This window comes from Clupea harengus, chromosome 17, assembly GCF_900700415.2.
Source record: "Clupea harengus chromosome 17, Ch_v2.0.2, whole genome shotgun sequence".
NCBI lineage: Eukaryota > Metazoa > Chordata > Actinopteri > Clupeiformes > Clupeidae > Clupea > Clupea harengus.
In genome coordinates, this window is record NC_045168.1 from 12,349,342 (window position 1) to 12,366,692 (window position 17,351).

The following is a 17,351-nucleotide window of genomic DNA, read 5'->3' on the forward strand; positions in this document are numbered from 1 at the left end:
GCTCAGATGCATACACCCATGTGCAATACGCAAACATATAAATGTGTACACAGCACAAAATTGCTTTCAATTTCACATCCACACAGAGCCTAGTCTCATCTCCCATTTCTCTTGCTTTAATTCTTTGTTTTTTTCATCTGCTCTAAATATCCAGTACTCATGCTATTCTCTCAGCCAAAATGTGTACTCCCTCTTCCCCCCAACTCAACTCCTTTTACCTGAAAGGAAAACATCTGTTGGCCCCGACACTGTGTCAGGATTAGGGTTAGCAGTGGCGGCTCCTGAAACAATTCTCAGGGGGGGGGTGATAATGATTAAGGCAACCCATTCAGTAGGTACATTAAGCAAGACAATTGTATCAATTTGTTGTTCACTGATTAACTCATACAGCAATACCTTTTTGTCCACTAGATGGCAGCACACAACAGAAAGATTTACCCTCTAGCTATAAGAGTAGCTTGTTACAGGTGGAAAGCTATGGAAGAAAGTTGCATCCAGGAGCCTTCATAAGCAAAAATGATGTGGCTTCACAATAAATGATCCCACTTTTTCATTAACCACATGTCTCAAAATGTTGTATGATGTAACATAGCTTAACAGGACACATGATATGTCCAGTAACAACATAGAGAAGGGGGCAACATATAAGTCAAAACTAACAATATTTATTGAAGGTATTGGCTTACAAAAGCAAAATAAGTCATCACATAGAAAATAAGTCAGTGTTAGTGCAAGAAGAAAACATTCACACTGTGAAACATATGAAAAGTGACAGTGGTATATAGAAATACAGACCGCGTTAGCCACTTCACAGCCTGCTATCCACGATTTTCATTCGTACCAATTCTTGGATGTAGGATCTCTCCCCTTTGTAGAAAACCTTCTGAATGGACGCATTTGGTCTAGGAAATCCTAGTTGTTTTGTTGTCAATTTATCTTCATTAGTACGCCGACTAAAAGGAGTTTATTTCAAAGAGCGAATCGAGTTGTTGCACTGAACGTTAGCCATCTTGACAGAATATGCATTGACCGAAGCCGTATGTCGTTCTTATGCTTAATTTATGCTACTCCGAGCCCTCTCCGAGCAAACCTCGTACAGGAATCTCGTACGGGAACTTAGAAAAATGAGTAGGTGCACGACAGCCTCTCCGAGGTGCTCGGAGAGGGTTCGGAGAGGGTTCGGAGAGAGCGGTTAAAGTCGGAGAGGCGTTCCCTGTGTTCGGAGGGGCGTTCCCTATGTCCGACTCCGTGAAATCGGAGTAGCATAAATTTCGCTTTATACGTCCTATTACGTATGACGAAAGCATGGAGGGGCGAGCACTCCCGGAAGCCATAGAGAATGCATTGAGAGCCCTGTTTTGTGAAAAAAATGGATTTAACATGAGAGTCAATGAGAGAGGTCTGGGGCGATTTCCTTTTCGCCCCAAATCGCCCTAAAAAGGGGCGGGCCATTTGAAGCACGACTTTTGCCTGACTGTCAGCGGCGGTGCCAGAATTTTTTTTCTGCAGGTGCTATGGGGGAGCTCAGCATTTTAGCGAGGGTGCTATGAAATGAGGGTGATAGCCTACTATGTGTCATATGGTTCTCTTCTACAACACCTCCCCACCATATCGTCTATCATCTGTTTACATGTTTGCTCTCTGAAGCCATGAAAAGTCCATGAAAAGCCCTAAACAAACCGATTGTATTATTATTATCATTATCTAGGCTACTTCCGACGTGGCATGGTGTTGAGAGGAGGAAGATTACCTGGAGGGCACATTGGCCAGTGGGGTAACTATAGGGAGTGCAGGGAGTGCAACTGCACTAGGTCCCGTGGCGAAAGGGGGCCCTTCCTCGATCTCACCGTAAAACACAACCTTATCGGCCAGACCATCTGCTTTCAGTTTGAAGAACTGACCGGGCCTCGGCAATGCTTACAACAACAGTAAATAACCTATACATATGATCCAGCCCGATCAATTCGCAAACATTTCTCAATTATGGTGTCAGTTATTCATAATTATGAGCTATCACCTGCCCAATAAACATTTTAACAATAGTCAGTCTTAACAACAGCAAATAATTAATTTAGCCTCATTTGCCTTTTGCTGAATGAAACGAAACTCGTTTTTATTAAGTAATATTGCTATCGAAAAATAGCAAGGATGTCTGGGAAATATTGTTGTCAAAGATTCTATAGCCCACCCACACATGTTGCGATTGTTTTCCATCCTGTTGTGTTGTGTTGCATTGCGCAACCTGTCATTGATGCTTTACACCCCAGTACCCTTCAACTCGCAAGAGATGATGAGCTGTTTGGAAAGGCAAACGTTTTTTGACAGGGATATTGCGCCCACGTTTCCAGCGCAACTTCTATCATTCAGGTCCTGCGTTAAAGCAGCGATCTCTCAGCAGTCATCAGTGCAACAGATAGCAAAAATGCTGATTGTTGATAACCACTCGGTTACATCAGCATTTGGCGAGGTGTGCACAGCTCTGCTATTGTTTCTTACCGTACCTGTGACCGTAGCCAGGGCCGGCGATTGCTATAGGCGAACTAGGCGACTGCCTAGGGCGACAAATGGGTTGGGGGCGCCCTAGTGTCGCCCTTGGACCTACTTCCCATTAATCATAGTTAGAATAACAAGCAAATTAAAACATGTTTATTAATCATGATCATCCTAGGGTGCCCCTTCAGCCACAAGTTTACTTGTCAACCTGATTTTTAGATTGAATTGATGGTTATTGTCGATCATTTCTCGCGGTTGCGTTAAGTTACGTTACGTTAGTTACGTGAGGTGCTCCTGCACACTGCCAGGGTGGGATGAGCGTGTCAGCTACGTGACATTCGCAAAAATGAAGCGGTCTAAACCACCTGGAGCACAGGGACGAAAACGAAGAAAGGAAGACGAGGAAAAGAAATCCAAGTATAGAGGTAAGTCTTCTCATCTCAGCCATTAAGGTGTCAAATGAAACAAATGTAGTATTGTGCATCACCTAATATTGGACGTTTCATTGCTGTCACTTAGGCTAGTTATAGCTAGCTAGCGACTGTTACTTTGCTAATTTGCTACGTAGGCTATTACTAGCAAACGTAACTTCACTGATAACCTACATGGATGTAAATGTCAAAAGACCAGTATCTGGATAACGTATGCTAGTTATTGAAAGTACAGTTGCTGTCTAGATTAATTATAAATGGCATAAGTTCTGTTTAGTGAATTCACAACTAGCAGGTGCATACACACACAGTAACACTTTTGGGGATAGTGGTGGTGTTCACCCTTCTGTACAGTTCCTCCCCACGGAATATACTCATTTTTTTGTTTATTTTTGTTTTAAATTGGCCAGATGCACTCAGGCAATTTTTGCAGAGGCCGGCACCTGCTGGAGAAAGGACGCCTGATTCGCCTCCCTTTGAACTTTGCAAGTAGCCTACACAACTAGATAGTACTACTGTTGCTGTTTTTGTTATTGTTATTATTATTAGCAATTATTACTTTCATAATCACATCACATTAATACTACTAATTGTATTCAGTAGCCTAGTATTATTTAGCCTTGTGGCAGTAATTGTAATTTATCTACTACAAGTTACATGGTCAGATAAAATGTATTTGTACAATGCAACTATGTGGTGGGATGATAGAAATTACCAAATGCAACTGTGTAAGGAACAGCATGGATGAACTCTGTGTTTAAATACAGCTTCAGGAGAAGGGACATCCAGTAGTACTCAAGGGGCCAGTAACACACAGGCCAGGAACACACAGCCTGCATCAGGTGAGTCTATTTAATAGTATTTCTTCAAGCCACATCCATACTTTAAAGTACAATAGAAACATGTTAGCATGGATTAAATACAATAGCTTGTTTTCTTAAAGAAGTTCAACCACATTCATGATCATTTCACTTATTATATTAAACACTGCTTGTCTGGCTATACAATATGCTTGAATACGGGTGAAGGTGAAGGGACATCCAGGACCACATCAAGCACTCAGGGCACCAGTGAAACTACACTGCCGCCTGCAGACACCTCACCCTCCACAATTCCTGATATCCAGGGAGAACCTATAGATCCTGCTGACTGGCCAGCCCTCTGTGATCCGGTAAGGACAGAGTTAGTTTGCAGAGGACCATACCAGACCAGTCCAGACTTTACATTTCCAAAAAGAGATGATGGTAATTAGTAATTAGTAATTAGTAAATGGGGAGAAAATCAAGAGAAGCTGGCTTGTATATTCAAGGGAAAACAATACTCTGTATTGCTTCTGCTGCAAGCTCTTTTCACAGAAAAATTACCACCTCATTAGTAGTGGCCTAAATGACTGGAAGAATTGTAGTGAGGTATTTGAGATATTTTGTAGTGGTACGTACAGTATCCATAAAAGCACTTTTGTTTGTAGAGGGTATAGTTAGGGTATAGAGGGTCATAATTTGCTTAAATGTCCTTACAGGTGCTTAAGAGTGTTTTGCACAGTTTATGGAGTTAATTTAATCAAAACTTTGAGTGTGTAATTAATTATTAAAAATAATAAAAAAGAAAATGTTCTGAAACTATTCTGGTGTTTGTTGTCCATGCAACATTTATTGTTGAACTGCAATGTAGAATAGTAGAATTATAAGTGGGTGAAAAAACTGCTATGCAAAGTAAAGTGATGTTGGGGGGGGGGGGGGGGGGGCAAAACTCAATCTCGCCTAGGGCAACCAAAGGGCTAGAGCCGGCCCTGACCGTAGCCACAGCAGAGCGATCATTTTCTAAACTAAAGATGATTAAGACCCACTTAAGGAGCAGCATGGGGCAGGAGAGACTGAGTGGATTAGCTACCCTGTCCATCGAAAGCAAAAACATTTCTGAAATTGTTGAGGATTTTGCTCAAAGCAAGGCTCGTAGGATGCCATTATAAACGTCATGCATGTTACGTTTTTTTTTTCATACGCCTAATGCTACTTGAAATGTATTTTTTCGCTTCAATGTCGTAAAAAAAATAATTTACTTTGCGCATAGGCCTAAGTGATATTGTTGGAGGAAGTTTTTTTTGTTATTGATTGCAGCAGACGAGGTGCTGACTGTGGATCCGCTGTCGAGTGGCTGTTCCCATAAATCCATGCAAATGTTCGTAATTCACAATAATGTTTGATTACCCCCTGAAGAAGTTGTATTAATGTGTTCCCATGTGTTGTCTATCTGCTCATTATACACTATTTCTCCAAAATCAGTTTGATCGATGAAATACTGTGTTCATTGGTGTTTTCATTAAAAAAATATTGTAGCAACCCTTAATGTGCTTTGTACATTATAAGTAGATTTTCCTGCGCCTAACAATTGCTAACAATGAATTATTTCGCATGACGTTGGGTAGGTTGGAGGGCCTGTTGATGAGATCTGCTCTCGGAGCCGTCAAGTCACTGTTACGCCGCTGACATTGGCACATTGGCCTGAACCGCATTAAATTCATTGTTTGAGCCACAAATAGCGTCCTCCCAATACCACAGAACCTCAGTCAGTGGGTGGTTGAAGACAAAACTCTTTGCAAGTTAATGACAGGAACAGTAGGATTTATTTTGTGCAAGAGGGGCAGAAAAATTTACATGTAATGCACGTACAAACAGGACTGGCAAATGGGGCAAAGCAGAGTTTGCTTGCTGATGTCAGTATACAACTTCAAGTTCCACAAAAACCATAAAATACTGTCTTGGAGCCAGAAATAATGTCCTCGCAATTCGACAGAACCTCAGTCAGTGGGTGGGAAAGATAAAACCATAAAATACTGTCTTTGTCCTTAAGCAAGTGTCATAAAATCTGATTATGTGTCAACCATTCATCACCGCTTTATTGAACCAGACATTTCCTTGTTAATAGGCGACTGTATGTATCACTACAAATTGAGAGCTAAGTTGCATAAAACACAATCTTTCCTTAAACTAGAAAGCACAATTTTTTTTTTATAGAATGTGTTTTCGCATGAACTTAACTTACAGTTAAGTAGTCAAGAAAACTGTTCTACCGGTAAAAAAAGGAGGGGGAATACAGGATAAGCGGTTCAACATGCACAAGGGCGCATTACAGCATAGGGATATCATTGGGCAGTGGAAGAGAGGACTGTTGGAAATGGGTGAGGGTACATTGCTGGAGAAGAGGCAGATGGTAGCTTTTTTTACGAGGACGAAGAGGAAACTAGATGACCAGCAGCAGCTTCTCAAGCAAAGCAAGGCCAATGGATGAACTGGTATGGTGTTGAGATGAGGAGGATCAGCTGAAGAGTACTTTGGCCTATGGACGCTAAACCCATTAAATTAATTGTTGGATGTACTCCCAATTCCACCGAATCTGGTGTTGAGACGAGGAAGATCAGCTGGAGAGTACTTTGGCCTATAGACGCTAACCCCATTAAATCAGTTGTTGGATGTACTCCCAATTCCACAGAACCTCAGTCAGTGGGTGGGGGAAGGTGCATTAGGAAAGATAAAACCATAAAATACTATCTTTGTCATTAAGCAAGTGTCATAAAATCTGATTATGTGTCAACCATTCATCACCGCTTTATTGAACCAGACATTTCCTTGTAATTAGGCTACTGTATGTATCACTACAAATTGAGAGCTAAGTTGCATAAAACACAATATTTCCTTGAAAGCACAATTTTTTTTTATAGAATGTGTTTTCGCATGAACTTAACTTACAGTTAAGTAGTCAAGAAAACTTCTCCACTGGTAAAAATAAAGGAGGTGGAATCCAGTAGAAGCGGTTCAACATGCACAAGGCGCATTACAGCATAGGGATATCATTGGGCAATGGAAGAGTGGAGTCTGGGCTAGGGGGCAGTTGGAGAGGAGGCAGTTGGTAGCTTTGTTCACGAGCACCAAGAAGAAACTAGATGAGCATCAGTGGCTTCTCAAGCAAAGCAAGGGCAATGGATGAACTGGCATGGTGTTGAGACGAGGAAGTTCAGCTGGAGAGAACTTTAGCCTATAGACGCTAACCCCATTAAATCAGTTGTTGGATGTACTCCCAATTCCACCGAACCTCAGTCAGTGGGTGGGGGAAGGTGCATTAGGAAAGATAAAACCATCTCAGTAAGGAAGTGCCATCAAATCCTTTTGAAAGTAAAACATCTGAATTATGGGCGTATAACGTCTCCTCCCTCCCTACACAGTACTATCGATTTCTATCGTCTTTATAGGCACAGTAAACATTAACTATCAAAACACACGCCTCCTTTGTTAGTGAAATAAAAAGAGACACGGATGGCCACTAGATACATTCGATAGCCTACTTTAAAAGGTGGGTGAATTACTAACCGGTTCTCAACCTCAAAGTTTTCTGATACCACTTTCCTATTCAAAACACGCGCTACTGTTTGTCAGTCGCCTATCATCTGAACTACGGGTTGCAGAATGGCTGACGACGCTGATGAAATCGCCGTTGTTGGCATTGGCTGCAATTTTCCGGGAGGTGAGTCTATTATTTCTGTGCTTTTTGAGCATGTTTACAGTTATGATGTTCAAGAGAGAAAAGAAAATGAGAGGGTTGATTTGTCACTGAGTCTACAACTACAAATTAATTGAACTCGCTATGTGTAAATCAGCTAAATAATATGTTCAACTGTATCCACACATAAATGCAAAGGAGAGGGATTGGACCACTTCTGGGATGTACTTCGGAATGCGAAGAACTGTACGGTTGAGATTCCAAACGAGAGGTTTGACCGCTCCTACTGGTGTGACCAAGATGATAACAAACCTGGGAAATCTCGTGCCTCTAAAGCTGCACTCATTCATGGGTAATTTAACACTTCACTGAGCCCTATCATTTTATTAAACCATATCTATATATATAAACCAGTCATATATATATATCTGTCTGTCTCATGGATCCAGCCTAGACCGGCCTAGAACATTTTAAAACGGCTTTACTATATGAATTATCTTAACATAAAATACATTTTTGCTTTTGTTTCTAGATTTAATGAGTTTGACCACAAATTCTTTGGGATCACTGATGCTGAGTCAGACAAGATGGATCCTCAGCACAAGCTGCTGCTGCAGTGTTCCTACAGAGCTCTGGAGAATGCTGGGATACCCATGGAGAAGGCCAGTGGCACCAGAACAGGAGTGTTCATGGGTAATGAACTCTTTGATCAGTTCTTAGGACTATTTATGGGGGAATGTATTTTTGATGTTGGTTCTCAGATATTTTAATGGTCAGATGTTTGATAATTATACGTTGTTAAGTAACCAGGCCTATGCAGGTTTTGTCAGGGCTTCAAACTTTATGAATATTTTTTCACCCGTAATGCACCACAGGTGTGCATATTAGTATCTGATTTCACATGGACACAAATATTACAATATTTACAGTGATTGCATGTGCTCATCATGATAAACACATGTCATAAGTGAAGTTGTAGTTCATTCTAAAACATGAGTGCCCTGATGGTATGTTTTCTGTACAATTTATGTATTTGCATTAATATGGTTATATTCCCACAAAATACATAAATTAAGGTAAAGTAGTAGAGATTGCAAAAGTACAGGATCACAGAAATAAAAATAATTTCATTTTCCAGACAATGAAAGCATACAGCATATAGTGGCAAATGTAAGGATTTTTTTCAAATGTCTGATGCCCCATTGTCTACTAACCTATTACCTATGTTTTACAGTGGTGGAAGACAGTGGTGATAATTGTCTGAGTTGTGATTTACTTTGAATGACACCGATTGGTAGCATTGATTTTTAAATACAGAAAAAAGGGGTTTTGCATGAGTTTGAGAGGATTTAAAAAAAAATGTCTTTGACTTGCTTTATTTGATTACAATTTACTGATTGATAGCATTGATTTTAAAATAAAGGTTTTGAATCGCTCCCCCCACACCTATAGAGGGAGCACTCACTACAGAAAACATAAATACATGCCTTATCGTCTGAGCAAATAATTGTCCAATCTAAGCATATGAAATAAATACTAAACATATGTCTTATCCTAATAAAATATGCAAATTGTATATGCTTGAAATATGACACTGTAATCAATAATAATGTCAGTGTATCCTCTATTCATAATTTACCTAATGTTTGTCATACATTATACTTGAAACATTTATGAAAATTTCAGGTTTTATTGTTTTCATGTAGGTGTACTGCAGAATTCTCTAATAGGTCCATTGATGTGGATTGTTTTTGTTTGTTTATTTTGCATTAGGTTTGATGAACCGAGACTATGAAATGTACACTGTGAAATCCAACCCAAAGACCATCAATCACTGCACTGGCACTGGAATAGCTATGAGCATCGCTGCCAATCGGATCTCCTACACCTTCAACTTCACTGGACCCTCCCTGGCCATTGACTGTGCCTGTTCCTCATCTCTTGTTGCTCTTCACATTGCATGCCAGGCCATAAAACAAGGTTTATTACCCTTCATGTATTACCCTAGTGTGAAGAGTATGACTCATGAGCCTAAATCTCTGAAAGTGAAAGTCTTGAAAATGTACTGATATGTTTAATGTGGCAGGTGACTGTGAGATGGCCATGTGTGGTGGTGTGAGCTGCATCATGGAGCCAGTACTCTTCGTGGCCCTCAGCAAAGCCAAGATGATCTCACCTGAGGGCACCAGTAAACCATTCACTAGCAGGGCAGATGGCTACGGCAGAGGGGAGGGCTGTGGAGTTGTCCTGCTGAAGCCACTGAAAAAGGTACCTTTGGAGGTTAAATTATATTGGAATTGGGGTCAGCCTTAAACTTGCTGAATTTTGAAAGCACATCTATATTTCTTTAAGGCTCTTCAAGACTCTGATCATGTTTGGGGCATAATCAGGAAGACTGCAGTGAACCAAGATGGTCGCACTGTCACTCCGATCACCAAGCCGTCCATGGTTCAGCAGAAAGAGCTTCTCAGCAGGATCTACTCCACAGAGAGTGACCTGACGAGTGTCCAGTACATAGAGGCTCATGGGACTGGAACACCAGTAGGTGACCCAATAGAGGCAAACAGCATCTCTAACGTTATTGCCAAAGCCAGACCCCCAGGATCAGAGACTCTCATTATAGGCTCTGTGAAAAGTAACATTGGACACACTGAATCAGCAGCTGGTGTAGCAGGATTGATTAAGGTGCTCCTTATGATGAAACATGAGACGATTGTTCCATCAGTGTTCTACTCAGAAGACAATAGTAGCATAGATCCAAAAGCTCTGAATCTCAGAATACCAACTAGGGTAGAGAAATGGAAAAGCCCTCCTCCAGATGGAAGAGTGGCAGGAATCAATAACTTTGGTTTTGGTGGGACCAATGCCCATGCAATTGTCCAGCAGCAAAAACAGCCACAAATACTAAAAGCTTCAGTTAGCAAAAAGCATCCGTTTTTTGTGCTCTCTGCAGCCTCTGAAAAATCACTTGCCATGACAATTGAAGACACAGCAGATACACTTCAGAAAGAGATCACGGCTGATCTCCAAGCTATAGCGTACACATCAGCATGCAGGAGAACTCACTTAAAGCACAGGTACAGAAAGGCCTTGCGCTCCACCACACTTACAGACTTGACAGACCAGCTTAGATCTGCTCTCAACAAAAAGATAGTCCAGTCAAAGGCAGACCCCAAATTAGTGTTTGTATTCTGTGGCAATGGTGTAACTTACAGAGGCATGTGCAGGCAGCTCCTCAGAGAAGAGCCTATTTTCCAAGAGAAAGTAAAGGAGATTGAGACTCTTTTCCAAAGCTACGATAGTTTAAGCATCAGAGAACAGCTAGAGGCAGAGACAGATGAGAATGATGATTTCTCAAAGCCTGAAGTCATCCAGCCACTGCTGTTTGCTATCCAAGTTGCTATTGCTACTCTCCTGAAGCACTGGGGTGTCAGAGCAGATGCTGTCCTTGGGCATTCTGTGGGAGAGGTTGCTGCTGCTCATTGCTCTGGCCTGTTGTCTCTTGAGGATGCAGTGAAAGTCATCCATTACCGCAGTGCTTTACAAAGCAAGGTCACAGGAGGGAAAATGCTGGTTGCCAGCAACATGGCAGTGTCAGAGGTCTTAAATCTTCTGCCCGCTTACTCAGGAAAGGTTTGTCTGGCAGCATACAACAGTCCTCAATCTTGTACAGTATCAGGGGATGCAGAGGCCATTGTCAAACTACACCAAAAGTTAAGCAGCAGTGACAAATCCAAAAATACTTTTCTTCGCATTTTGGATGTTCCTGCTGCCTACCATAGTCACATGATGGATCCCATTCTGTCTGAGATAAGGGATCGTATAGGAATCATGCAAGAAAATGCCAAGGAGACAGAACTGTTCTCAACAGTGACAGGAAATGCCGTGTCCCCTACGGATTTTGTCAGTGGCGAGTACTGGGCCCAGAACATCCGTGAGCCTGTATTGTTTGAACAAGCTGTGAGAGCAGCAGCCAAAGACCGAAAGAATGTGGTCTTTGTAGAGATCGGCCCAAGACCAGCTTTGCAGAGGAACATCATAGAGACTCTGGGTAATGATGTTACAGTTCTCTCCTCTGTCCAGCCAGAAAAAGATCATGAGACAATGCTCATAACAGTAGGAAAGTTGTTTGAGGCAGGGTTTAATGTAGACTGGGACCAATTTTACAAAGGCTTTAGGGCCCTACCAACACCCTTTCCAAGATATCAGTTTGACAATGCTAAAAAAGATGTAATTATTGATTCAGTACACAACACTAACACTAGCAGCCATCCTGTGATATCCAAGTCTGGGACAGATGGTAATACCTTCACTTGTGATCTGACATCTGACTCACTGTCGTATTTGTATGAGCACAAAAATAATGGTGTTGCAATCATTCCAGGAGCCTTTTATGTTGAGTTGGGCCTTGCTGCATATATGGAAAATGCCAAACCCAAGGTCCCACTCAACACTCTGCAGCTCAGTATCAATTTCCAGAGTCCTTTTGTTTTCAGCCAGAATGCCCCTGACATGAAAGCACAGCTTGAACCAGCAGGGAATCTGACTAATTTCAAAATATTCTCCCAGTCGGCCACCTATGCCTCTGGCACAGTGGAGCACAGGCAAGGGAGGTTTGTCGAGGAGCAGAGAATAGCACTGGACAGCATCCGCCAGAGATGTCAGTCAGTTGTAAATGCTGATGAGTTCTACAAGTCTCTCTGTCTTGGGGGGTTTGAGTATGGTACAGTGTTCAGGAACAAAGGAGATGTGTACTATGGAGAGGACCTCAGAGAAGCTTATTCTGTTGTAACCGTATCTGAGGAGCTGCTTCCTCAGCTACACGATTACCACATTCATCCCGTTGTGTTAGACTATCTGATGCAGCTGGTGCCTGTCACAGTTGCTCATGGATTTCTTGCCCGGCCCGGGTTTCCCTCAAGGATAGGGACGATAACAGTCATGCAGCCTCTGCAGAGCGAAATGGTGGTCTATTTGAGAGCAGTGACTGTGGGAGCAGATGATTTTGAAATCTGTGGGTGTTTCACAGACAAAGAGGGTGCAGTTTTGATTGAATTGAAGCATGTAATGATCAGGTTCCTTGGAAGTCGCTCTCGAGTTGTGGAGGAGTACTTCTACCATAACACCTTCAATGCGATTAGTCTGAACAGTGAACGCACTACGTTCCCCAGAGCATTGGTCTTTACTGACCAGTTAGGGGTGTCTGAAGCCTTGAAAAATCACTTGAGCCCAGCCTCCAGGTTTTTACCCTTACAAAGTGCCAAGGTATTGTTGAATCATGGATTCCCAGCATTTCTCTCAGAGCTGAAGATTCCTGATGTGAGAAAATCCTTTACAGAGGTTTTGTTCATGTGGGGTCATGGTGACATAACCAACCGCAAAGCTGATTACATCCTAGAGAACATTGCTGGTTTCTGTGAGATTCTCCGTCAGATAGTTGTCTATCTGAAGGCTATTCATTTCTCAAACTCCATCAGAGTGGTGACTTATCAGTCTACTGGAGACAGAATAGATCACATAAGTCCAGGGTTTGTGCTTTCTGGCATGACACGAGCATGTGCAGCGGAGATCTCAAACCTCTCCTTTCAGCTGATTGACATTAGCTCTGAGTCAGCTGAAGACATCAGGGCCCTTTCCCAGGTCTTGACCTCCTACCCCTGCAGCAAATACCCAGAACTGGTGGTGAAAGATGGGCAGGTTTTCCAGCCACAAATTACTCACACCTCAACACCAGACTTAAATAGTCCTGAGAGAAAGGTTCACTGTTCACAGGCAGAACGCTTTTCTTTGCAGACGGCTAACCCTTATAAGATGACCAAATTGTCAGCCATTCCATCTGAGAAAGAGGCAGGTCAGATTGAGGAGCGAAATGTTGAGGTTGAACTCAACGAAATATGTGTGCATTCCTCAGACTACTTCCCGGTCAGTGTCTCTGACTTCAATTTTGGCCAGACGATATACTGGAATAAACACACATCTCAGATCCAGAAGCTCCTGGCTCTTGATTTCAGTGGCACAGTCACTGCTGTGGGGAAGAGTGTGAGCAAACTGAGAGTGGGAGACCACATTGCAGCCTGCTACCCCATAGCAGCAGCTTCAAAGGTTGTTATTCCAGCAGAGGTTTGCTACAAAACAAAGAAACTTCCCGTCTTCAAAGAAGCTCCATGCCTGTCACATTTTGCCCTTGCATGGGAGGTCTTGCATCATGCAATGTCAAAGCCAAAACAACACGGCCATTTGGGCATTATCACCTCTGCCCCTGACTCTAATCTTGTGAGGATCTTGATGCTCACAGCAAAAAAGACAGGGTGGAATGTCACAGTAGGAGCTGATCCTAGCTCCAGTTTTGACAAAGTTGATGCAGTTGTTCTACTTCCTCCATTTCATGAATCTATGGTTGAAAAAGTGGGGAAAATGTCCACTAATACAGAAACCATTATCATTTGTGACAACCACACAAACACCTTATTCACCCAAAGGGCTTGCAGAGGTGAAAATACGCGAACACAGATCATCTACATGTCCAGCATTTTGCAGAAGTTGTCCCTGCAAATGCACAAGCCACATATCTACCGGTGGCTCAGATTAATGCAGTTGGACAAGAAGTCACTGGCTTTTAAGAAGTCGACTTTTCAAAGGATGAATTCTGGTTGCATAGAATTCCTTCCCATCGAGGAATCAGAATCTTACTTCAGTTGTAAGACACTGCCGGTGCTGATGCTGAAAAACAGCACTGCACTGTCTGATATCCCTTTGCTGCCCAAACCCAAACAGCTATTCCACAAGAATGCAGTGTACATTGTGACCGGTGGACTGACTGGGCTGGGGTTTGAAACGGTAAAGTTCATTGCCCAGAGAGGTGGAGGACACATTGTTATCTTCTCCAGGAGCAGTCCTTCCCCACAGGTCCTGGATGACATAAGCAATGTCCAGAACCAATGCTCTGCTGTCATTACTAGCCTTAAATGTGATGTGTCCAATTCTGCAAATGTCCAGCAAGCAGTCACTCAGGTTGGTCAGAGTTTTCCCACTTGTCCAATCAGAGGAGTATTCCACAGTGCAGTTGTGCTTCACGATGGGTTCATTGAAGGCCTCAATAAGTCCCTCTATGAGAAAGTCATGTGTCCAAAAGTGAATGGTGTGTTGAATCTGCACCATTCCACCCGGCACTGTGAGCTAGACTATTTTGTCTGCTACTCCTCCATCTCCTCATTCCTGGGAAATGCCTCTCAGACAAACTATGCCTCGGCAAATGCATTTTTGGACACATTCTGTCAGTACCGCAGGAACCTTGGACTTCCTGGCCAGTCCATCAACTGGGGGGCCCTGAACCTTGGTCTTCTGTTGAACAAAGACAATTTTCAAAAGTTTCTTGAGGCAAAGGGGATGATGGTGTTGGGCGTCACTGAAATTCACGAGAGTCTAGAGCAATGCCTCCTGTTAAACAAACCACAGCAGACAGTGTGTAAATTCAACTTCAAAAACCTTAGGAACCATGTTCTCTCTGAAAACACCTCCCTCTCCATGCGCTTGACAGCAATAGTGGAGGACGGTCTCCGGAGAGCCAAAATGTCCGATCATGTATCAGCCCATAAAACCTCAGTGTCTTCACCAAGTGAATATGTCCGGTCTGTGCTCAGTGAAACCATCGGAGTTGAGTATGATGAGCTAAATGAGGAAACATCCCTCTCGACTCTTGGTATTGACTCCATGTTAGCTATGACTCTCCAGAATCTGATCTTCCAGGAAAGAGGTGTAAATATCCCTCTGGTTAAATTATTAGACCCCAACAGTACTGTTGGTACTCTGGCAACAATACTGATGGAGCATTCTAATGATGATTATGAATATGAGAATGAGAAGGTTGTCTTTGAAACTTCACTTTAAATTAATGTGTAGAAAAACACGTCTGAATAAATACCTATTTTGTGGCAACCTGAAATTGAAATTGCATCATGACAGTACATATAACAAAAATGTAATGACTTGATAATATCATGTAATCAGGTAGAAATAACAAAACTGTGTTTTGCATTGCTATTGTAAGATTATATAATTAACAGTGTAATGATTTAATTCACAAGTCTGTACATGTTAAAACATGTTGTGGTTTTGCTATTAATTCTGTTTGTAATATTGTGTAACATTAGCAAAATACCATAACAGTTTCATAATGCATATTTTGTGTTAGTTTTTGTTCTTGATGTTGAGAAGCTCCTTGGTGTAATTTTTAATCTGCGGTGTTTCAAAATTCATATACTGTTTCTACACAATATTACATATTAAAACTTTCTGTGGACATAAGCTGGCAGTCCTTTCTTAAAGCTCATGAACATTGCCTTGGGTGAGTTGTATAACTATATATAACTATGATAATATATACTGTATATATATTAAAGATTCTTTTATATATCAGTTTAGGACATCAACTAGACCTTATAAAGCCACTTAAATGAATATAATTGGCTGTTCAATGTGTAAAACTGAATAACTTTATTAACACCCTAGGCTGACACGAGAATTGGTATTATATGTCAGATACAAAGTACAGTCGTTTTAAAGTAAAATAATTACATATAAACAATTGTGTATTTGAAAAATACAGTTTTACAGTTGCAGCTGGGCATGCAAAATGGACCAATAAGGCCAGAGCTCTGAGATAAATGTGTTTGACATTGGCCCACCATTTTTTGAATACTGCCACACATCATTGATACAGTTTAAAACAGTGCTGACACAAGACTGTAATATGAAGCCAGAGGCCTACAGGGGACCGGAGATAGCTCTCCTAATTTGTCTCTCCAGAGACTTGACTATACCTCGTATAGCCCTTGCTATATTTGCCGTGCCCAGAGGACTAGAAAATTCGTTAGCGTAATATCTGTAAGAAAAACAGGAGATATATTGAAGCCACAATATTGTTTCCGACAATGCTATGGTACCCTTAAAACAGTTTTACAGAGAAATAAATAATGCCAGATAAATTGAATAAAATGCTTTGGGAAAAAAGCCTTTTGAAAGTGTCTAGCGTGTTTGCTTCCCTAATATTAATGGGTAATGTGTTCCATAATTTTGGGGCGTAGTTGACAAAGGCCGCATCACCAATCTTCTTATGACGGCTTCTGGTGACCTGTAATAGACCTGTATCTGATGATCGCCGTGTTCTAGCTGGTTTGTAGTTAGTAAGAGAGTTAGCAATGTAGCTAGGTCCTTGTCCATTTAGAGCTTTGTATGTGAGGAGGAAGACCTTAAAGTCAATTCTAAAGGTAACAGGAAGCCAGTGTAAAGTAGCTAGGACAGGAGTAATGTGTTCTCTCCTTTTAATTTTGGTTTGGTCTCTGCGCTGATAATTCATCTTGTATTTCCATTGGCCAGCAGGTGTCCCTAGACTCCATTTGAAGCCTCAACACAATTGGCTGGAAAGCTTTAAGGCTTCAAGAAGCTTCATCTCGCCATCACTATAACAGGCAAAGTCGTAATCCAGAGATAAACGGGCAAAGGGCACTACCAGAAAATAATACAAGTGAACACATGGACGAGATAAACTAGCAACAAGTGTAACTCTTGGCAGGGCCTAAAAGCTGTAACTGAGTGTCAAGAGGTGTGCAGGGAGCGCTAGCAATAGGTTCAGCAACCTGTCAGTCAGACATAAACCAGGAAGCACAGGGTCCAGGGTAGAACACGTAGTGGGCAAACAGGGAGCAAGACCCACGCGAAAGACACAACATGATAGGATACAGGAAAAACATGGACTAAGGTCTGGGGGTCCTGGGCAGGATAGTGACAGCTTCTGGGCACTGCTGTTTTTAGTTTAATATATCACATACCATAAATCCAGACATTAACATTCTAGATGCAATCATAGTATTAATGCTCTAAAGATATTTTTTGTTTTGTTATGTTTGTGGGAGGGCATTTAACTACCATGGAGAA

The 17,351-nt window shown here is 41.8% G+C and overlaps 1 protein-coding gene across 1 annotated transcript; it reads left to right on the plus strand.

The window, feature by feature from the left end:
• The first annotated feature begins 7,242 nt into the window (after nucleotides 1–7,242).
• Nucleotides 7,243–15,722, plus strand: LOC105889243 (highly reducing polyketide synthase cm3B-like). Its single transcript, XM_012815041.3, has 6 exons — nucleotides 7,243–7,442; nucleotides 7,617–7,770; nucleotides 7,951–8,111; nucleotides 9,192–9,398; nucleotides 9,505–9,686; nucleotides 9,771–15,722. The coding sequence occupies exons 1-6, from the start codon at nucleotides 7,385–7,387 to the stop codon at nucleotides 15,303–15,305; spliced, it is 6,297 nt and encodes a 2,098-aa protein (XP_012670495.2). The 5' UTR covers nucleotides 7,243–7,384; the 3' UTR covers nucleotides 15,306–15,722.
• Nucleotides 15,723–17,351: the final 1,629 nt, after the last annotated feature.